Genomic DNA, 24,694 nt, shown 5'->3' with positions numbered 1-24,694 from the left:
TTTTCACAATATTTGTTGAGTTATTTTGTCAGCCTTTCACAGAGTGCTCTCTAAGTTGTTCACTAATTGAATCAGAATCAGGTTTATTATCACTGGCAGATGCCATTAAATTGTTGCTTTGTGGCTGCAGTACAGTGCAATATATAAAAAATACTATATGTTACAATTAGATTGTAGCAAATGCTCTGTAAATACTGCTGCATGCAAAGTAATAATTTGCCAGAAAATGAACAGATCGTATACCAGCATAAAATTAAAATATATATATATTTACTAAATTTACAGTTACAGAAAAAAAGAAAAGAAAAATAAAAGAGTCCATAGAGTTAAACCAGTGCAATGTGCACATAAACGTTAGAGCTCATTCCTGGAGTAGTCAGAGGTCTATTGCTTTGCTCATGTGCAGAATCCACCGTCTGCATGCTTTCACCACATCACAGCCTGAAATTCCCTCAAAGACCACCGTCTTGAATGAACGGGCTCTCTCAGAAGTGTTGACCATTCCTTCTTGGAGCCATTCATCTGCACAAAGCTCTTCTTAAGATGGGGATTCTCCTTCCAATAGCATTCTGTGGCATCTTCCCTTGTGCCCTGCTCCACAGTCCCACCAAAAAGAACCCAAACCAGACTGCTGTCCTGCAGAACTCTGCTCTCACCCAGCACACTCCAATATTCTACTCGGACAGAAAGTTATGACACGTACCAAGATCATCCTGATTGGCTGATACCACATTCCTAAGTTGGACAACATGACTCTTTATCCTTATCCGAATCCAAAACATTCTTACTTGCAGGACACACTGCTTTTACAGAAAACTGCTAAAATAAAAATACCTCATAGCATAGCAGTAGAAATCTTACCCCAGGCATCACACACACATTCCAGGAAGGTCAGTGCCCATGATGGATCTGGATGAGTTTACTACCTTTTGCAGCTTTTTTCTGATCCTGTGCAGTGGTCTCGCCATACTAGACAGTGATGCAACCAATGAGAATACCCTCCACAGTACATCTTTGCAAGAGTCTTTAGTAACATGCTAAATCTCCTAAAACTCCCAAAGAAATATAGCCGTTGTTGTGCCTTCATAGTAATTGCATCAATACGTTGGGCCCAGGATATATTTTCAGAGATGTTGACACTCAGAAACTTGAAAATGCTTACCCATTCCCTGCTGGTTGCTCATTGAGGCGAAGGGTGAATTCCCCCATTGTATACTGCAGGCTATCAAGCTTATTTTGTGGCACTTTATCCAATTCTCCAACCCACCAACCCTCTGCCTGTGCGGTTGGTCCCCTTTTGTTGTTTGGAAAATTACTCTAGTTCCACTGCCTCACCAAGCATTTCCTCAAAATTATCACATTTTGCTGCATGAGACTTTCACTTTGCCTTTGGCTCCTTTGCCTACCATGCTGTGAACCTGCAGCAACACACCAAGGTGCTGCAAGAGCTCAGCAGGTTAGGCGGTACCTGGAGAATGAAATAGACAGTCAATACTCCAGCATATTTCTCTCATGAATTCGCTGTGTGATGGAGATTCAAGTGAATCCAGGTACTGGAAATCTGCAGCAGCACACAAAAGCCCTGGAGGAACTCAATGGATCAGGCAGGCTGGACATGGAGAGAAATGGACTGAAACATCAATGGTCCAGTTCCCTCCACAGAGGGAAATACGTATTGAGATACAACATAGAATTGGCCCTTTTGGCCATTCGAGCTGCACCTCACAGCAATCCCCGAATTAACCCTGACATAATCACAAGGTAATTTACAACGACCAATTAACCTTCCAACCTGTACATCTTTGAACTGTGGGATGATACCAGAGCTCCTACAAAAAAAATCAATATTGCTCAAGATTTTCAATATCTGGAATTTCTTGTGTCTCCATTTGCTGGTGATGGAGGCAATAAGTCAAGAAGATTAGACGATTCATTTTATTTGTTACATGTACATCAAAACTTTGAAAGATAGTGAAATGCAATGACCAACACAATTCAAGCATATACAGTACTAGGAGCAATGTGCAAGTGTCGCCATGCTTCTGGCACCAACATAGGATGCCCACAATTTACTGACTCTAACCCAAGTGTCTTTGCAATGTGGAAGGAAACCAGGGGTACTCGGAGGAAACGTTGGTGGTCACAGGGTGAATGTACAGACTCCTTACATGGGGTGGTGGGTATTGCACCTCAATCGCGATCTCTGGCACTATAAAGTGTCACACTAACCAGTAACTGCTACACTGCCGTGTCACCGCTGTGGGCCAAGCTCACAGCTCGGGATACAAGACTATCCGCAGAAACTCCAGAACAAATCTTGAGGTTGACATTCCATTATATAGGAGTTTTGCACTATATGAGATGCAATTTTCCAAAGAGGAATTTTACTTGCTCTCTTAAAAAAATAAAAGAGCCCGGATCATCAGTCAGAATTTTTAAAAAAGTATCTTATCACTGGTGTCCAAGTGTGGGACAATGGAATGGCAAAATAACAGTGCAGTATGGATGGGATGAGCCAAGAGGCCTGTTTCTGTGCTGTAGTGCTCTGTGACTCGATGGGTCTACCTTAGAGGGTTACTTCATTGGTTGTAAATTTCTTGAACATTTCTAGAAAAGGATGCAGGAGACACTGTATAACTGCAAGTGATTCTTCCAAGTTTCAGAGTCATAGAGTAATACAACAGGGAAACAGGCCCGTTGTCCCAACTTGTCCCTACTTGTCCCTACTGATCATTATGCCCACTCCAGCCAGTCCTATTTGCCCTTATGCCCCTATTTTGAACTATATCCCTCTAAAAATCTCCTATCCATGTACACATTCAATGTTGTTCTTGTACCTGCCTTAACTGCTTCCGCTGGCAGCTCATTCCATATTCACATCATTCTCTGCCTGAAGAAGTTGCCCCTTATATACCCTTTTAAATCTTTTCACTCTCATCTTAGGACCATCTCCTCTAGTTTTCCATTCCACTACCCTGAGGAAAATGCTATCAATGCTCTTCATGATTTTATACACCTCAATATATTCATTCCTCAATCTCCTACACTTTGAGAAATAATTTGCCCACCATCTCCATCTGAAACTCAGCCCCTTGAGTTTTGGTAGCATCCTTGTAAATCTTCTGAACTCTTTCTAGTTTAATAATGTCCTTCTGATAACAGGATGATCAATCTGTACGCGATACTCCCAGTGCAATTCTTTTTTAAGTTATTTATATTCCACAAAGTGAAAAAAGGCAGTTTGATTAAATTCTACATTTTATAAGAAGAAATATTTTCTGATTGAGTAGCCTGTGGCACAGGCAGTCATAAAAAAAAAAGCAATTGACTAACACATTATTTTTAATCTTTATGCTTTCATGACAGTTGACGTTTGCATCGATTGGTCTGTGGATCTCAAAAAATACATGGTGTTGGCAGGTGAGCCTGTACGTGTGAAATGTGCACTGTTCTATGGATACATCAGGACTAACTACAGCATGGCACAGAATTCTGGACTCAGCCTCATGTGGTACAAAAATAACGGGCAAGGAGATTCGGAAGAACCTATTATATTTTCTGGGCGTAGAATGAGCAAAGAGGAAGATTCAATTTGGTTCCATTCAGCGGAATTACAGGACAATGGATTTTACACATGTGTATTAAGGTAAGAAGACTTTGGTGAAACATGCTTGTAGCCTATAAATACAAATACTTTGTTGAAGATATTAAGAATCTTTCACTGATCTATCCAGTGATTTTCTTTGAAGATGTCCCTACTAGTAAAGAGTAGACTTAAATCAGAATCGGAATTATTATCCAAGTCATATGAAACGGTTTTGTTTAGTTTGTGGCAGCAGTACAATGCAAAAACATACAATTATGATACACTCAGTGGCCACTTTATTGGTTATCTTCTGCACCTAATAATTTGGTTACAAAGTGTGTGTTCGTAGTCTTCTATTGCTGTAGTTTATCCATTTCGAAGGTCGACATATTGTGCATTCAGAGAAGCTTTTCTGCACACCACTGTCGTTAAGAGAGGTTATTTGAGTTACTGTCACCTTCGTGTCAGATTGAAACAGTTTGGCCATTCTCCTCTGCAAGGCACTTTCACCCACAGAGCTGCCACTCAATGGATGTTTTTGTTTTTCATACCATTCTCTGTAAACTCTTAGAGACTGTTGTGCATGAAAAGGCCAGGGGATTGGTAGCCTCTGACATACTCAAACCACCCTGTCTGGCACCAACAATCTTTCTACGGTCAAAGTCACTTAGATCACACTTCTTTCCTAGTCTAATGTTTGCTCTTAAAAACAACTGAAGTTTTTGACCATATCTGTATGCTTTTATGCATTGAAGTGCTGCCACGTGATTTACTGCACAGATATTTGCATTAATGAACAGGTGTACAGGTATACCTAATATAGTGGCCACAGAGAGCATATGACATAAAATTTTGTGGCAGCAGGACAGTGCAAATGCATACAATAATTATGAATTACAAACTGAAACAAAAAGTGCCATAAAAGACATAACAAGGTAATGTTCATATGTAGATTCATGAACTGATCAAAAATCTGATGGTGGGAAAGAAGTTGTTCCTGAATTGTAGAGTGTGGGTCTTCAGGGCCCTGCACCTCCTCCCCAATTGTAGAAATGAGAAGTGGGCATGTCACAGATGGTGTCTGAAATCCAGTTCTTCAGTGGAAGGACTACTTGAAATGATATGCAGTAACTCGACACGAAGGTAAAGCTGGGTCCTTGTACAAATGTGTAGAATTAATTATATCCAACTACAGAGAGGAAACTATTCGGAAATCCCACTGATTTAGTACTGGCTCACCAGGTGATGCTTACTGACTTTCCTCTGACTCACTGACCTCTCAGTTTCTTTGTTCTCTGCCTCACTGGGTTCCCAGTCTTACTCACCAGTTTCTTTATTACTTTTTGATTCACTGGGGTTCCTTTCAGACTCTGTGGGTTTCCAATTACCTTATTGCTTACTGGTTCACTGGGGACACAGTTCCTTTCTGACACACAGGCATCCTAGTTCAAATTTCAAAACTCAGAGTAAATCTATTAACAAAGTACATTAAGGGAAATCACAAGTGATCCATCAAAATATCATCCTATTACTTATTTACAAACTATATATAAAATTGTAGCATCATGCATCTCACAACTCATCACCACTCACTTAGATAACCACAATGTGCTTACAGAAGAGCAGAAAGAATCTGTAAGGGTATGAAAGGATGTACCAAACAACCAATAATAGATTCCATAATTCTAAATCAAGCCCTGGCAGAAAAGCAGGAATCTTTCATGTTTCTATACTTAGGGTTATTAGAAGCTCTTAATATATATAAACTACACCCAATACTTGTAAAATCCCTACAACATCTGATAGATGAAGCATTGGTGGACTATGATCATCCTACCTATTAACAACCAAAAAAGAGCAACCACCTTTATCAAAATAAACAGAGGTATTTTTCAAGGCAACTCTCTAAATCAACTATGGTTCTGTCCATCTTTAAACCTGCTCTCTAATGGACTGAATTGGATGCAAATTGGGTAAAATGAAATGAATTATACCTTGACACACCTTTCCATGAATGATTTGAAATTATATGCTCCTTCATCAGTAAAGCTAAAACAATTAATTCAAATAGTAGAACTATTTTTGAAAGATATAAACATGAACCTTGGTCTGGGTAAGTGTAGAATATTAAACATAGAGGTGCAATAGAACTAACAGAATACAAAACAGAGCAGCAGGATACAATACAACTGATGGTTGATTATTAAACAGATGAGTATCTGGGATATCAACAAGCAAATAAAATAGATTGAGAGTGTGATAAGGGAAAAACTTTTGACAGAATTTACTTCAAGGCTTAAGAATATCTGCCAAACAGAACTCAATGGTAAAAATATAACAAAGGCAAAAAATTCTTTATATCCATATTAACGTATTCTTTTGACATAATATCTTGGTCTGAAACCAATCTGGAAACTTTAGAAAGACAAATAGGAATTGAAATGACAATTTTCAGAAAACAATGTGCACTTAAATGCACTTAAACTAACTCTACCAAGAACAGAAGGGGGAAGACAAACAACAGACATTAAAAATGTACACAACAGTCAGATAAATTTCTAAGGATGCACTTTCATCAACGAAAACAGGATTCAGCACTCCATGCAAGCACATGCAATTCTGATAAGAAGTACACACCATAAACTTAAATGAAAGCATAACCTAGAAAAATGGGAAAAAAATCACAACAGAAGGAAAAGTAACCAAAGGAAATTGTCGCATTTGAATAAAAAGATAACCAATGGAAGAGCATGATCCTCCATGGAAGATATCCCCTTGATTTGAGAAGACTAGATGTTGATAAGGAAGCATTGAATATCTAGCTCAGTGTTGGAGATATCTTCCCAGAAACAGAAGGTTTCCTTCTGGCAATAAAGGACCAGGTGGTTAACACAAGAAATTATCAAAAGTACATGACATTATTAGATTAGATTATGAGGACACGCAGTCCTCGTTTATTGTCATTTAGTAATGCATGCATTACGAAATGATACAATGTTCCTCCAGTATGATATCACAGAAACACAAGACAGACCAAGACTAAAAAACTGACAAAAACCTCATAATTATAACATATCGTTACAACAGTGCAAAGTAATACCATAATTTGATAAAGAACAGACCATGGGCACGGTAAAAAAGAAGTCTCAAAGTCCCGAAAGCCCCATCATCTCATGCAGACGGTAGAAGGAAGAAAACTCTCCCTGCTGTGAACCTTCAGCGCCGCAAACTTGCCGATGCAGCACCCTGGAAGCACCCGACCACAGCCAACTCTTGAGTCTGTCTGAAAACTTGGAGCATCCGACACCGAGCACCAAGCACCATCTCTGCCGAGCGCTTCGACCCCGGCGCCGGCCGCCAAGCACCAGGCAAAGCCGAGGATTTGGGGCCTTCCCCTCCGGAGATTCTCGATCGCACAGTAGCAGTGACAGCGAAGCGGGCATTTCAGAAGTTTCTCCAGATGTTCCTCCGTGCTTCTCACGTCTGTCTCCATCAAATCAGGATTGTGCACGGTACCCTACTTAACAAATACAGATATCATTCACCGGAGAGGCTGCGCCCGATGTGTCATGCTGCCATCTTCTCCTCCATAATAAAAGACCAACAAATTCAAGACGATAAATGTACAAAATGCCAAGAGAAAACAAACGATTGAACGCATCTCAGGATCCTGCAGCAGTTTAATTCAATCTGATTACTTACGCAGGCACAATCAAGCGGCAATCATTCACCAAAATCATGCTTTAAAATAAAAACTCATACAAGAAACTATACGTTACTATAAATGTAAGCCTGGTCCAGTTTTAGAGTCAAAAATCCACAAATTATGTTACGACTAATCTGTTGTTATAGATAGGACAATTCATAATAACCACCTGGATATAATAATACAGGATAAGGAAGCAAGAACAACTTACTTAATAGTTATAGCTATTCCGAATACAGATAAGTTACAGAAATCAATAAGTAAAAAAAAAAACAACAGAAATATGATGAATTAGGAGAAGAAATTGAAAGACTTTGGTACATGAAAAGGGTACACATTGTCCCAATAGTAATATGTATAACTGATATCATCCCAAAGTCACTACACAAAAACATTAAATAATTGGGGGGGGGGCGGTGTGTGTGTCCTCCGTCGGTCATGGTTGACCGTGGGTACTGTGCCTCTGGTACTCCAGGGCGCAAGCCAGGGCAGAGTTGATACGGAGATCTGTCTGTTGCCCATGCAGTGGGACCCCCTCTCCATACTGCTGACAGGTCCAAAGGAACGATCATCCATGGTTAACGAGCCCCATCTGCCCGAAGCAACTGGTTTTAAGGCGCCAGTGGCCCGCCTTTGCCTCTTCTCCTGTCAGTGAGAACAGCTCCACCGGGCATAAGAACTATGCCACACGTGAAGGCCAGGCCTACACAGCAATATATATGTAAATATTCAGAAAGCCACAATACTAAACATCTCTAGAATACTCTGTAAGTTCCTAGCAAATGAGAAATAAGTGTGCTTGGCTATGCCTGTACCTCAGGTTTTATCAGCTTGAGCTGAGAAAAATATAATAAATTATATTGAGAACGTGATTTGTAGAGTCATTGGAAGTAAATCCATAGGCTTTGGAATTAGTTCAGAGTTGAGGTGAGTGATGTTATCCACGCTGGTTCAGGAGCCTAAAGGTGGTAGTGTGGGAACTAAGGCTCCTGTACCTCTTTCCCAATGGCAGCAGTGAGAAGAGAGCATGGCCTGGATGGTGGACATCTTGGATAAGTTGTCTTGTTCCTTATTGATTCACTGGGGTCCCATTTCCCTTCTGACTCACTGAACCCTAATTTCCACTGTCCTCTTCTGCTCACCAGGGACCCCTGTCCCCGTACTCAAGAGGAGACAGGATCGTGCTTCTATCCTTGCACTCCCTTGAAACTTACCAATTTCATAGGGTCATTTATTATTCTATTGTGTAACACCTAAAAAAGTGAATTAAATGTGCGTTGGAATGATAATATGAACAACACTAAATAGTCTGGCAAATCTGCAATATACAGTGACACTCTTGTTAGTTCAAAACCCTGAGCATGCTGGATTATTGGAATTGGTTTATTATTGTCACATTTACCACAACACAGTGAAAAGCTTGTCTTGTATACTGTTCATGCAGATTAAATCATTACACAGAGCACTGAGCTAGAATAAGGTACAACAATAATGATTCAGAATAAAGTGCAAAAACTACCGAAAGAGTGCCGTGCGGGTAAATGATAAAGTGTAAGATGGTAACAGAGTACACTGTGAGGCCAGAAGTCTATCTTATCATACCAGAGGGCAATTGAAGAGTTTTATCAAAGTAGGATTAAAAAGTTACTTGAGACTGGTGGTATATGGTTCCAGACTTTTTTTTATCTTCTCCCTGATTTGCCGTATTTCTCCAGTGCTTTGTGCATGTTGATGAATGTAAAATGTAATCCTTTGTAGGGTGTTATACTTACATATAGTACTATTTAAAGTCTTAATTATATATCTATATATTGCACTGTACTGCTGCCACAAAAAGACAACAAGTTTCATGACAAATGTGAGTGATAATAAACCGGATTCTGATATCAGACTCTATTGTGGACTGAGAGTGGGAAGGGGAATCATGATTGGGAAAAGGGAAAGGGAGAAGGGGTGAGGGGGAGAGGGAGGGGACTGGGAAGCACCAGAGAGCCATTTTGTAATGATCAATAAACCAACTGTTTGGAGTCAAATGACCTTGCCTGGTGACTAAAGGCTGGGTATGTCTGCACCCACTTCACTCCCCACCCACCCCCATCCCTGGCATTCCTTCTCTGTCACCTGTCTCAAACCACTCTCATGGTGAATACTCTCAGAACTCCCAACACCTTTTGCTCCTGCCAGATTTACAAACTCACCCTTCACTCCACGTTGACAAACAGAGTACTGTGCAAAAGTCATAGGCACTATATATATAACTACAACTTTTGCACAGTACTGTATAAAAAAGAAAAAGAATAATAATAATGAATAAATAAGCAATAAATATCGAGTACATGAGATGAAGAGCTCTTGAAATGAAGTCCATCGTTTGTGAAAAAGGTTCAGTGTCGGGGTAAGTGAAATTGAGTAAAGTTATCCCCTCTGGTGCAAGAGCCTGATAGCTGAGAGATATCAACTCTTTCTGAACCTGCTGGTGTGGGTCCAGTGGCTCCTGTACCTCCTTACCGATAACACAACCAAGAAGAGATCATAGCCTGGATGTTGTAAGTCCTTGATGATGCTTTCCTTTCACAGTGCTCCATGTAGATGTGCTCTGTGGTGGTAAAGAGTTTAAGTCTCTTAACAAACTTCTTAAGAAGTTGGCATCTCAAATATTCTCTGTTATTGAAAGAGAACTTTATATTAGCAGGCTGAAGTATTTGTAGGAGCCAAGTATTTCTTTCTGTCTGTCTGTGTTGTATTTGGTGTTGCATGTTTACTATGGGTAATTTGTCACGTGGGTTGGGGCGAAGTGGAAATGAAGAGTATGGTTACATATTCATGCTTTGTCTTGGGTCAGTTTTAGTCTGGTTAGAGCAGGGGATAGGCTGGTGGAAAGATTTCTTTTTGTTGACCGCTTAATGTGAACACTTAAGTATGTTTGAATATGCCTAGATGGCATATTTCATTAGATTTTGTGGCAGCCGTACTGTGCAAAAGTCTGACGCTCTTCAGCTGTATACAGTACATGTACCCAAGACTTTTGCATAGCTCTGAATTCTCACTGCTTGTTGTCTTTTGCACATTGGTTGTTTGTCTGTCTTGTTATGGATGTTCTTTCATTATTTCTATTGTGTTTGTTTGTATTTGCTGTGAATGCCAGCAAGAAATTTAATGAGATGACATATATATACTTTGATAATAAATTTACTTTGAGCTTTCGTACTGCAGTAACTTTGATCAGTCAACTTGTACCATATTTAGGGAAGCTGTAGTTTGAAATAAGACAGCAAAGGGCCATTATAACGTAATCATGTGAGGCAGCATTCAAAATTCTGAAATATCTCTAACTACACATTCTTAACAAATAAGTTGTCCTATATTCATCTTCTTTCAGAATGTTCAATGTATTAAAACCTGTTAATCATTATATATTAAGCTATTAAATGGCATTATTTAAGAAGTACGTGGATAGGTACATGGTGTGGAAGAGCCTGGAAGGACATGAGTCTAATGTAGGAAATTGGGACTAGTTGAGTGCACACTGTTGTCTGTATGGACTTGTTAGACCAATGGACTTGTATCTACTATTTTGCTCTGTGACTAATAGTGATTTCTTAGTGCCTTTTTTTCGGTGTAGAATAAGCAATTTTGTTCACCTTCTGAACTCATCGATATACTTTTTTTTCTGGCAGGAGTAGTAATAATAATTATAATATTGCAGAGTATCTATGTCAAAAAAGAAGGAAATCTGCAAAAGCTAGGAGTCCGAGCTAAACCAACCAAACACAGGTCGATAACATTATTACACATTAAGTATACAAGTATCCCATGAGTTGAAATTTATCCTTGGTTGGATGCACTAATTGTTTGATAATGTTCCATTTTATGGTACCTTGGTTGCATTGAAATCAGTGAAATGAGAACTGCATTTATTACTCATTTTCTCATTTATTACATTCATTTAAGGATGAATATAAGATTTAGGCCAACTAGATCAAATCAGTGAACAGGAGGTTACCTATGAAAAGATGACACAACTGTGTTGAAGGGTTCCACACCTTTCATGTGCCAGAATCATGAAGCCCATCAGTTCCAATTTAAAACTATAAATACTACAAAAGTAACAGTGATGTTCAAGTAATGATTACCTAAAGATGCAATCTGCCAGAACTTTGAACATAAAAAATTAAATACTTGAGCCAAATGGTGTGTTTCCTTGCTAAAAATTCTTCATGAAGTCTTAAATAAGTAAAACAATTAGAATTCTGGATTCAAGATTATTTAATGTCATTTCCAGTACACAAGTGTAAAGGAGAACCATAAGATATAAGAGCAGAATTAGGCCATTTGGCCCATTGAGTCTGCTCCACCGTTTCATCACGGCTCATACAATTTTCTTGTCAGCCCCAATCTCTTGCCTTCTCCCCATATCCCTTCATGCCCTGACCAATCAAAAATCGATCAACCTCTGCCTCATATATACATAAAGAAATGTCCTCCACAGCTGACTGTGGCAATGAACTCCACAGATTCATCACTCTCTGGCTGAAGAAATTCCTCCTCATCTCTGATCTAAAATGATGCCCAGCTATTCTGAGGCTGTGTCCTCTAGTCTTAGACTCTCCCACCACAGGAAACATCCTCTCAACATCCACCCTATCGAGGCCTTTCACCATTCGACGGGTTTCAATGACGTCACCCCTCATTCTTCTGAATTCTAGTGAATACAAGCCCAGAATCATCAAACGCACTTCATACGACAACCCATTCAATCCTGGAATCATTTTTGTGAACCTCCTTCGAGCATTCTGCAGTTTCAGCACATCTTTTCTAAGATAAGGGGCCAGAAGGTTGGGTTTAAAGTTTATTTTAGAAAGCTCCGAGAAAGTTTGAAATACTTCTTTCCAAAATTTATCAAGCCATGGGCAGGATCAAAACATATGAATTACAGAGGCCTCTTCAACATTACACCTATTACAGTATGGAGAAAAATCTGAGTAAAAACGAGAGAGCTTATCTTTAGTCATATAGACTCTATGAATCACTTTAAATTGTAAAAGAGAGCAACGCGCACATAACAGAGGTGTGATCAAGTTTAAAAATTTCATTCCAAGAATCCTCATCAGTTGAAATCTGTAGGTCATGTTCCCAGAGGTTTTTAATTTTGTCTAACAGAAAGTTTCTCAATGCCAACAACATATTATAAATATTAGATGTAGATCCATTATGAAAAGGTTTCAAAGTAAAAAATAGTATCAATTAAATTCTTATCTGGACATTTAGGAAATGTATAAAGTTGAGAACGCCAGAAGTCTCTAATTTGTAAGTATCTAAAAAAGTGAGCTTTATGAAGATTATATTTAATAGTCTTTCCTCATTTGATCAACTATCTATCTCCAACAAACAGATCCTGAAAACATTTAATACCAGTCTATTCCACTCTTTAAAAAGAAGGTTTAAAAAAAATTAGAAAAAATGGGACTAGAAAGTGAAAAACCAAATAACCCAAAGAATTTTCTAAATTGTAACCAAATCCTCAAAGAATGTTTAACTACAAAATTATCAGTTAAATTACTTAAGGATAGAGGAATTGAACAACCAAGAAGAGAAATAATAGAAAATTTATTAACAGAATTAACTTATGAAGAAACCCAAACCGGACAGTCTTCATGATTTTAATGTAGTATATCCAAAACGTAAAGTAGGGTATGTTGACTTTCATTTCTCTTGTTCACCATGGTTGTATCATCATTCCTTTAGAATACTTCTTTCTCTTTCGGATGTGTATGTTTTGTGTCTTCCAATTGTTTCCTGAAATTTCAATCATTGCTGTTCTGCCATCATCTCTGGCAGTGTTCTTTTCCAATCATTCTGGCCAATTCCCCTCTCATGCCTCTGTAATTCCCTTTATGCCACGGTAATACTGATGCATCTGACTTTAGTCTCTCCTTCTCATATTTCAGGGTGAATTTTTTCAAATTATGATCACCTTACCCTGAGGGTGCTTTTACTTTAAGATCTCCAATCAATTCCGGATCATTGCACAACACCAAATCCAGAATCATTGGTCCTATATTCACCGTTATCAATTTTGTCCACCTTTTACATTGCAATTCATTCCGTTAACTGCAATTTTGCACTAGTAACAAGTTCTCTTCACTACACGTTGCCTCCATTTGCAAACCAGCTACCTCATCTTCAGCACTGTCATCAGCTTTTCCTACGATACTTTGTGCATTGAAATATACCTAGTTTAGGACACCAATCGCACCGTGCTCAACCTTTTGTTTCCTAACTTCGTCTGAGGCCTTACTGACATCTAGTTCCACAACCTCTCCACTAACTGTTCTGACACTCCAATTCCTATCCCCCTGTAACTCTAGTTTCAACCCCACTGTGTGGCATTAACAAACCTTCCTGCTAGGATATTACTGCAGTTCAGGCCTCTTCTGTACAGTTCACATCTTCCCTGCCAGAGAGCCCAATGATCCAAAAATCTTATGCCCTCCCTCCTACACCAACTCCCTAGCCACAAATTAAACTGTATAAATTTCCTAATTCTGGCTTCACTAGCATGTGGAACAGGTAACAATCCTAAGATCACAACCCTGGAGGTCCTGCCCTTGAACTTACCACCTAACTCCCTGAAATCCCTATGCAGAAACTTATCATCGTTCTACCCATGTCATCGGTACCTACATGAACCACAACCTCTAGCTATTAACCCTCCCACTGAAGACACGACCTGAGATATCCTGGACCCTGGCATCCAGGAGGCAACATACCATTCGGGAATCTCATTCTTGCCTACCGAACCTCTAGTCTGTTCCCCTAACTAATGAGTTCCCTGTCACTACAGCGTCCCTCTTCTCCCCACTTTCCTACTGATTCGCAGAGGCAGACTCAGTGCCAGAGAGCCGATCACTGAGATTTTTCTCTGTTAGGCCATCACCCCCAATAGTATCCAAAGTGATATCCCCTGATGTTGAAGGGGATGGCTACAGGGGTACTCTGCACTGGCTCTTTAACCCCTTTCCCATTATTGACTATCACCCAGCACAATGGGTGTAACTACCTCTCTATATGTCCTATCTGTCACCTTCTCAGCCTCCTGAATGATCCAGAGTTCATCCAACTCCAGTTCCAACTCCTTAACACACATTGGTAGAAGCTGCAGCTGGATATACTTCTCACAGTTGTAGTCGTCAAGGACACTGGAGGTCTCCCTGCCTTCCCAAATCCCACAAGAGGAGCATTCTACTATTCCGCCTGACATCTCTACTGTCCTAGCTGAGCAGATATAGAGAAGGGAAGGAAAAGAAAACTTACCCTTGAGCTTTTCTTTCCTTTGCTTTCTCTGACTGAAGCCTCTGTTCGTTGCAATTTCGAAGAGCTAAAGCCTCAATCACCACTCTGACTCTGTCCACTCAGACGATGGTCACTGCGCTTGCCCCTGCATTCTTTTAATTTGCTCTTGCTAATTAATCCCAAATGCTGGTCGGTCACTGATAAAAGCTCTTGCAACCCGTTGCTACCTTTTCTACTTGGGTAATGGACCTGTTTGAAATTCCCTCCTCTCAAACCTTCTGATGTCCAGATTGGTCGCTGGTCAAAGAACAAAATAATTGTTACTCTAGATCTGATGCAGCACAAAAAACCTCAATAAGATAAAGAACATAATAAGAAAACACAATAAATATAAATACATGAGATAACTTATATACATTGATTGTATGTCCATAAAGTGACGCTAGGCACAAGAGTGTCTGTACATAAGACGTCTGACAGGATATGATAAAGTAGTGGTGGTGGAGGGTGTGGAGAGGTGAGTTAATGGGAGGAGGAGTTGTTCGGCCTTACTGCTTGGAGAAAGTAACTATTTTTGAGCCTGCTGGTTCTGGTGTTGTCATGGTCCGGTCTGTGAAGTCCGCATTCCGGTCCGTCGATTCCTTATTCCAGGTTTTCCAGTTTTCTCTTGGTCTATTAGGTGCCTTAATTGAGGCACCTGATTCTTGTTTTGGGCTGGACTGTTCCCTTCCCCTTCCTTCTGAAGCCTCGCCTGCATTCCTGTCAAGTTCAACTGCCAGAGTGAGAGTGGAGCCTTGCCACACCAAGATAAGGAACTATCTATCGTTGAGTTTGGAACTATCTCTTTGTGTCCCCATATTTAGTGTCTGTGTCAAAGTAGAGTCCCGGTGCTAGGTCCTGTTCCCAAGGATGGGTCCTGACTCTGTCTAAAACCCTAGCCCTAAGTCCTGTTCCCAAGGAGGGGTCCCAGCTCTGTGTTCTGTGTTCCTAGTTCCAGGCATCGTGTTCCAGTCCTGTCCAAGTCAAGGCTTTGTGTTCTCGTCCTGTGCTGGATTGTCCCCATCCAAACCCCCGACAGTTACCTTGGCAGTTTACCTCGGCAGTCATCTTGGCCCTGCATCCTAGAAAGCATCCCAGCCCTGCATCCAAGAAAGGGTCCCAGCCCTGCGAAAGTATTCCGGCCCAGTGTCTTAGAAAGGATCCTGGCCCTGCGCTCCAAGGAGGAGTCCTGGCTCCGTACCCAAGGGCCTAACCAAGCCGCATCCAAGAGCCGAGCAAAACCTAGTCCAAGAGCCACGTCCAGCCCGGTGCTGGAGTTCTCTCGCTCTGTGCTGGAGTTCCCTCGTCCAGTCCAAGCCATGTCCAGGTACCTCGTCCAGTCCAAGAACCTCGTCCTGTCCAAGTCAAGGCTTTGTGTTCTCGTCCCGTCCACGTGCCTTGTCCTGTGCAGGAGTTCCACGTCCAGTCCTGTAGCCACCTCTTGTCCTCGCCTTGGATCCGGGGTCCGAACCTGAGTCAAGACCCAGGTTCTGGGACCCTTTCCAGTCTCTGGCTCGGGGTCCTTGCCCAGGCTCCTAGTTCCAAATTCGTTGTCCTGGTCCCGCTTTCCAAATCTTAGTCCTAGCCCAGGCCCAGTGTCCTTGTCTCGTCCAGGACCTGTGTCCATGTCCAGCGTCGTTTCTTCTTGACTCCCCTTGCTTTCTTGATAAACCTTGTCCTGTTCCTAGTACTTTAGTGTCTGTGTCTTGCATTTGGGTCTGCCATCAACCTCCTCCCTGATGGGAGTGGGACAAACATTCCATGAATAGGGTGGGTGGGGTCCTTCATAGTATTCCTGGCCTTTTTCTGTATATATGCCCTTGATGGTTTTCACATAGAAAAGATGTGCAAGTCAGACATTGAATCTTTATGTTCTTATCTTCTTAAAGGTAAATTAGATGGAATAAGTAGCACTGATTGAATGTGATGGCTGGTTTCTAACTAACCTACTTAACTTGCATAGAGGGTTCAGCCATACAGATATGCAGTTAATAGAAATTTAGGAAATGCTTTTTGAGTTGTCTAATGGTGTTTTTGGTTGACTTGGTTTTTTTAGCTTCAATCAACAAAAGTTAATTGGATTATTTTATACTTCCAAATGATTGCAAATGCTGGATTTGTGCCTCAAACATGCCCTGATTGTTTGTGCATTAGTGCTGAGGTTTCAAACCATCTGCATAGAACAAGGGTTCTTAACCTGGGGTCCGCAGTTCCCTTGGGGTCCATGGATAGATTCCAAAGGGGCTATGAATCTGGATGGGAAAAGATTACAGTAGTATCAGCAGTACCTGTGACTTTGTCACCACTAGATATCACAGATATTTTCACGTCACATTACAGTTGTTACAAATATCTCAAAATATCATTTATGACATGCTCACCACTACTTCTCATTTAATGCATTAATAAAGAAGTATTATTAAGGTATATTGATTGTCACAAATTTGTCTTTAATATTTTGTTGACTGGATTACAATACAATCGGTTTATTGTGTAATCTTATCTATTGATTTTATATATTTAAATATGTTATTCTGAGAAAGAGTCCATAGGGTTCACTGCATTGCCAAAGGGGTCCATGGCATAAAAAATATTAAGAACCCCTTGCCGAGAAGCTGTCTTCATGAGAGTGGAATGGTAAAGTGATTCCAGTACTTTACAGCTTCTATATACATAGCAAACCAGGTGCACCTAACACAGTCACTGAGAGAGATTTTGAGAGGAGCTCTTGTACCAATTTCACTTCCAGCCACCAGGCATGAATTCCACATTATCAAATGTTTGTGTGGGCCCAGGCAGCATAATTCATGAGACTTTTGGAGAGATTTGACATTAAACATACATACTTTAAGGCATCACAATCATGGGCCTACCCAGGGAATTGTCCAACATGACCAGAGCATTCAAACTGCAGCTTTTCAAGGGGAATCACTTTGGAAATGATGAGGTGCTTTGTTGGGTCAAAGACAGAGGTGGGCTTGCTGTTTTCTCATTGTTCAATAGAGCAAGGCAGTTGTTACTGACAGAGGATGCTGGAATGCATAGATAACTCATGTTCTCAATATTATTTATTATCTATTTATTATTATTTGTATTTACACAGTTCGTCTTTTTCAGACGGGTTGATGTCCATCTTTGTTTATATTTTTTCATTGATTCCATTGTACTTCTTTATATTTAAAGTGAATGTCCTCAAGAAAATGAATTTCAGGGTAGTATATGGTGACATATATGTATTTTGATAATAACATTTCCTGTGAACGTTGAACTTCAAACATTTCCTCATAAGTTTAGTTAAATTTACTTTGGACTTTGAAATCCTCCCATAAAAAGAAGGCCTCAACTCTAAAGTTTGAGAAATTTGGTCTACTGGGCGTCATGCAGCTGAATCTATAGTATCACAACAGATGTACCTAATAAGGGATTGGCCATTCAAAGACAGAGATAACAAGATTTTATTTTCTACAGGTTAGGGATTCTTCTGAACTTTTACTGAATATGTTTATGAAGGTTCATCTGTTGAATGTATTCATGTGATCTTATAAAAGCATATAAAATTATGAAAGAGGCAGGGAAGTTGTTTCCACTGATATGTGAGACTAGAACTAGGGGACATAGTCTCAAGATTCGGGAGAGTAGATTTAGGATGGGGATGAGGAGGAACTGCTTTTCCTAAAGGGTGGTGAATCTGTGGAAATCTCTGCCCAATAAAGCAGTGGAGGCTACCTCGGTAAATATATTTAAGGCAAGGTTGGATAGATTATTGCATAGTAGGGGAATTGAGGGTTATGGGGAAAAGGCAGGTAGGTGGAGATGAGTCCATGGCCGGATCGGCCATGATCTTATTGAATGGTGGAGCAGGCTTGTTGGGCCTCATGGCCTACTCCTGCTCCTATTTCTTATGCTCAATAGGTTTCTTGGAGACTGGAGAAGGATCAAGGGGTGTGAGATAAGGCCAAAAAGCTGGAGCTGAGATAAAAGATCATCAATGATCCCAGTGAATGGGAGAGTAGACAGGAAGGGCTGAAAGACCCTCTGTTGAATTTGCAGGACATAATATTAGGTTAACAAACTGATTGCTTCTTTGAGAATGCTGGCTGGGACTGCTTTGGGAAGAGCAAGACAATTCATGGTTCATTTTACATTGTCAAATGATGTTGTATTTGTGATGGAAAGGCTTGTCACAGTGTGAGTGAAGATTTATATTATGGCCATGCTTTTCTCTAGTGTCTGAAGAATAGAGGGTGTTGAGCAAACAAAATTGTTCCTTTCATCCAGTGAGATGGGGAGAAAATGCTTAGTTAGCATTTACACACCACCAGGGAATACTTGTTTCAGAGTGAGTAACTACTAGAATTTCTTACCTGCTCCAGAGACTTAAAGCAAAAGCATAGCAGAGTTAAAAACAGGAAAAGATATTTCCACTCTGGTGGTCTGAATCAGATTTGACAGTGGTGTGTCATATTTTGCTGCTTCCCCTAAATTGAAGAGATTGATCAAGCTTGAAATTATTTCTTTTTCCCTGAAGTATAAAGAGAAGAGGGAGAGCCTTTCATGGATGATTATTAACGGACAGCCTTCGGAACGGAATGTTAGGTGGTACTTAATGACTGACCTTGAGAGGTCTTGCTGACTTTTGTGGCTGCCAAGGAATTCATTCAATGGTTCATTATCATCAGAAGGGCTTAATTGAATTGTATATACTCAGTTAGGGTTCAGCATGAAAATTTATTGTGTTTTTGTCATCCAGTATTGATCAAAACGATAATATCACACAGAGACATAGAAAGCTAATCAGTCAAATGATCCATTATGGTCAGAGCTATTTTGAAAAGTGGCCATCAAGTTATCAATGACTGATACTGTGAATGTGAATGGAAGGGAAAAACTAATTTGGTAGGCTTTTCCATTCTTGGACATTGCTGTTTCCATGACAGGCCGTGATGCAGCATGCAACCAATCAGATGCTCTCCATTGTGTAACTAGTCAGCATTCTCTCCATGATGCAACCAATCAGATACTCTCCATGATGCAACCAATCAGATACTCTCCATGATGCAACCAACCAAACACTCTCCATGATGTAACCCATCAGACACTCTCCATGATGCAACCAATCAGATACTCTCCATGATGCAACCAATCAGATACTCTCCATGATGCAACCAACCAAACACTCTCCATGATGTAACCCATCAGACACTCTCCATGATGCAACCAATCAGATACTCTCCATGATGTAACCGATCAGATACTCTCCATGAGGTAACCAATCAGATATTCTCCATGGTTGTAACCCATTAGATACTCTCCACTCTGCATCTATAGAACTTTGACAAACTTCTATAGATACACAGTGAACTTCAGACCAGAAGTTCCTACAAAGGACTGTGAGAATACTGAGAGGATCATAGGGGTCTCTCTACCATCCATCAGGGACATTTATCAGAAGCGCTACATATGCAGGGCTCTTAGTATTATTGAGGATTCCACCCATCCATCCAGCATCCTCTTTGACTTTCTACCATCAGGCAGGAGACTCCAATGCATAAAAATAAGAACAGTCAGAATGAGAGAAAGAGATTCTTTCCCAGACAATTCGGCTTCTGAATTCCCGACCGCATTTTATTCGAAGTGTCACTGGTAATCTGTTCTGTACTTTACAATATTTAAAATTGATGAACCTTAAGTTTATTTATGTGTGATTTATCTGTAGATTTTATCCTTACCTTCATAAGTTATTATGTGTTATGTGTGTTATGTGTAGTACTGTGATTAGCACCATGGTTCGAAAAAAAGTTTTTGAATTTCTATATATGTTATATGGTTAAATACGTAATTAGTTAAATTACAATAAATTTGACTTGACTTGACTTGACTTGACTTGACTTGACTTGACTTGACCTGAAAGTATCCTGATATGGAAGCACCAATGCCCAAGAATAGAGATGCCTGCAGATAGTAAAGGATACAGTCCAGTTGATCACAGGAACAGCCCTCCCATCAGTCTTTGTGTATAGTTTTTAATTGATTCTATAGTATTTCTTTCTATATTTTGCATCAGTTTTCACTGTGGAAGACACTAGCAGTATGCTGGATGTTGTAGTGTGTGAAGGAAGAAAAGTGGATGCAGTTACTATTACAGGAGAGAAGGTGCTCAAAAAGCTGAAAGAGCTAAACGTACATAAGTCACCCGGATCAAATGAACTGCATCCAAGGGTTCTGGTGGCATTAGAAATGATCTTTCAAAAATCATTGGAATCTGGCATGGTGCCAGGGGTCTGGAAAATTGCAAGTGTCACTCCACTCTTTATGAAAGGAGGATGGCAGCAGAAAGGAAATTATAGAAGATTTAGCCTGACCTCAGTGGTTGGGAAGATGTTAGAGTCAATTGTTAAGGATGAGGTGATGGAGTACCCGATGACACAGGACAAGATAGGACAAAGTCAGCATGGTTTCCTTCAGGGAAAATCCTGCCTGATGAACCTGTTGGAATTCTTTGAGGAGATTACAAGTGGTATAGATAAAGGGGATGTAGTGGATGTTGTATATTTGGACTTTCAGAAGGCCTTTGACAAGGTGTCACACATGAGACTGCTTACCAGGTTAAGAGACCATGGCTTTACAGGAAAGTTACTGGCTTGGTTAGTGCATTGGCTGATTGGTAGGAGGCAGTGAGTGGGAATAAAAGGATCCTTTTCTGGTTGGCTGCCAGCAACTAGTGGTGTTCTGCAGGGGTCAGTGTTGGGACCACTTCTTTTTATGCTGTATATAATTGATTTAGATGATGGAATAGATGGCTTTGTTGCCAAGTTTGCAGATGATACAAAGATTGGTGGAGGGGTAGGTAGTGTTGAGGAAACAGGTAGGACAGATGGACTTAGACAGATTGGGAGAATGGGCAAGAAAATGGCAAATGAAATACAATGTTGGAAAATGCATGGTCACGCACTTGGGTAGTAGAAATAAATGTGCCGACAATTTTCTTAATGGGGAGAAAATCCAGGAATCTGAGATGCAGAGGGACATAGGAGTCCTTGTGCAGAGCACTCTGAAGGTTAACTTGCAGGTTGAGTCAGTGGTGAGGAAGGCAAATGCCATATTAGCATTCATTTCAGGAGGTTTAAAATACAAGAGCAAGGATGTGATGCTGAGGTTTTATAAGGCACTGGTGAGGCCTCACATTGATTATTGTGAACAGTTTTGGGCCCCTCATCTTAGGAAAAGATGTGCTGGCAATGAACAGGGTCCAGAGAAGGTTCACAAGGATGACTCCAGGAATGAAAGGGTTATTATACGAGCAACATTTGATGGCTCTGGGTCTGTACTCACTGGAATTCAGAAGGATGAGGGGGGATCTCATTGAAACCTTTTGAATGTTGAAAGGCCTAGACAGAGTATATGTGGGTAGGATGTTTCTCATGGTGGGAGAGTCTAGGACAAGAGGGAACAGACTCGGGATAGAGGACCGCTCTTTCAAAACAGAGATGCAGAGAAATTTCTTTAGCCGAAAGATGGTGAATTTGTGGAATTTGTTGTCACATGCAGATGTGGAGGTCATGTGTGGAGGCCAGATCGTTGGGTATGTTTCAGGCAGAGATTGATAGGTTCTTGATTGGACATGGCATCAAAGATTACAGGGAGAAGGTTGAGAACCGGGGTTGGGGAGGAGACAAAAGAAAGGGATCAGTCATGATTGAATGGCGGAGCAGACTTGATGGCCAGATGGCCTAATTCTGCTTCTATGTCTTATGGTCTTATGTTGAATACACACATGAAAATGAATCTCAGTGTAGTAAATGGTGATATACACGTACTTTGATAATGAATTTACTCTGAACTGCGAAGAATATCAACATGGCTACATAAAGTACCGAAGGAGTATTCAGGATGTTGTTGAGGATTGAGAGTTCATGCATTGGGATCACTTAAAGGCTCTGACTGAACAGTAGAAGGAATGAAACACTTCCAAAACTACCTTTCATGAAACTTAGCTTTTCTTTCAAAAGGAATTGATAGCTTTTTTGCCATCTTTACAGAAGATAAATGGAGGGGCAGGTAATGCTGAGGAAGTAGGGAGACTGCAGAAGAACTTAGATAAATTGAAGGGCGCCCATTCAGAACAGAAATGCGAAGAAATTTTTTTAGCCAGAGGGTGGTGAATCTATGGAATTTGTTACCACAGGCAGCAGTGGAGGCCAAGTCATTGGGTGTATTTAAGGCAGAGATTGATAGGTATCTGAGTAGCCAGGGCATCTTAGGTTATGATGAAAAAGCGGGGGAGTGGGACTAAATGGGAGAATGGATCAGCTCATGATAAAATGGCGGAGCAGACTCGATTGGCTGAATGGCCAACTTCTGCTCCTTTGTCTTATGGTCTAACTAGGAGAAAGGGGAAAAATGTGACAGATGGAAAACAGTGTAAGGGAGTGTGCGGTCATGCACTTTGGTAGAAGGAATAAAAAGCAGACTATTTTTCTAAATGATGAAAAGTTCAGAAATTAGAGCTACAAAGAGATTTAGGAGTCCTCATGCAGGATTGCCTAAAGGTTAACTTTCAGTTTGAGTCAGAGGTAAGGAAGGAAGTAATGTAATGCTGAGCCAACACGCACAAAATGCTGGAGGATCTAAGCAGGCCAGGCAATATCTATGGAAAAGAGTAAACAGTCGACATTTCGAACCGAGACCCTTCACCAGGACAGGAAGAATAGATGAGAAAGTGAAGCATGACAATAGACAATAGGCCATTTGGCCCGTCAAGCCAGCACCACCATTCACTGTGATCATGGCTGATCATCCACAATCACAGCGATGGGTGGAGGGGAGGAAGAAGTACAAGATTGCAGGTGGTAAGTGAAACTGGGAAGGGAGAGGTGTGAAGTAAAGAGCTAGGAATTTTTTTGGTGAAAGATAAAGGGTAGGAGAAGGGAATATCTGATAGGAGTGGGTAGAAGACAAGGGAAGAAAGGGAAGGAGGAGGAGCACTAGAGGAAGGTGTTGGGCATGTTAGGAGATAAGAAGAGAGAGGGAAATGGGAATTGAAATGATGGGGTGGGGTAATTGCCAGAAGTTCGAGAAATTGATATCCATGCCATCAGGTTGGAGGCTACTCAGACAGAATATAAGGTTTGGCTCCTCCAATTTGAGTGTGGTCTCATCGCTGCAGTAGAGGAGACCATGAACTGACATGTCGGAATGGGAAGTTGAATTGAAATGGGTGGCCACCGGGAGATCCTGCTTTTTTGGCGGATGGAGCATAGGTGGTTGGCAAAGCAGTCTCCGAATCTACGATGGGTCTTATTGATATAATAAGGCCACACCAGGAGCATTGGATACAGTAGCTGACCCCAACAGACTCACAGGTGAAGTGTCAGCTCACCTGTTTGGAGCCCTAAATGGTAGTGTGAGAGGAGATACAGGGCCAAGTATGGCACTTGTTGCAATTACAAGGATAAGTACCTGGAGGGAGATCAGTGGGGAGGGATGATCAGCCAAGGAAGTAGCATAGCGAGTGATCCCTGAGGAAAGTGGAACGTAGGGGGAGGGACTTGGTAGCGGTCTTTCCTGCGCCCCTCCCCCTCCCAGTTTCACCTATCACCTACTACCTTGTACTTGTTCCTCCCCACCCCTCCTTCTTGCTGCAACTTTTCATCCTTTTTGCCTGTCCTCATGAAGGGTCGTGGGCCAAAACATTGACTGTTTACTCTTTTCTATAGATGATGTCTGGCCTGCTGAGTTCCTCCAGCATTTTGTGTGTATTGCTTGGGTTTCCAGCATCTGCAGATTTTCTCTCAATGTAATGCTGAAGCTTTATAAGGCATTGGTGAAACTGCATGTGCAGTATTATGAGTAGTAATGGGCCCATTATCTAAATAAGAAACAATGTGCTGGCATTGGAGAGGTTCCAGAGAGGTTCACGAGAATGATCCTGAAAATGAAAAGATTATTAGTATACGAAGGGTGTTTAATGGCTCTGGGCATGTACAGTACTCGCTGGAGTTTAGAAGAATGAAGGAGGGCACTTTACAGAAAATTGTCGAATATTGAAAGACCTAGATAGAGTGGACATG

General features: G+C 40.8%; 1 protein-coding gene across 1 annotated transcript in view; it reads left to right on the top strand.

The window, feature by feature from the left end:
* The first annotated feature begins 3,359 nt into the window (after window positions 1–3,359).
* Window positions 3,360–24,694, top strand: part of il1rapl2 (interleukin 1 receptor accessory protein-like 2) — a 676,009-nt gene continuing 654,674 nt past the window's right edge. The window contains exon 1 of the mRNA XM_072269776.1: window positions 3,360–3,646. Within this exon, the coding sequence (XP_072125877.1) occupies window positions 3,360–3,646 (287 nt within the window). The remainder of the gene's footprint in view (window positions 3,647–24,694) is intronic.

Source organism: Mobula birostris, chromosome 10 (genome assembly GCF_030028105.1).
Source record: "Mobula birostris isolate sMobBir1 chromosome 10, sMobBir1.hap1, whole genome shotgun sequence".
Lineage (NCBI taxonomy): Eukaryota > Metazoa > Chordata > Chondrichthyes > Myliobatiformes > Myliobatidae > Mobula > Mobula birostris.
This window is presented reverse-complemented; position numbering and strand designations above follow the sequence as displayed.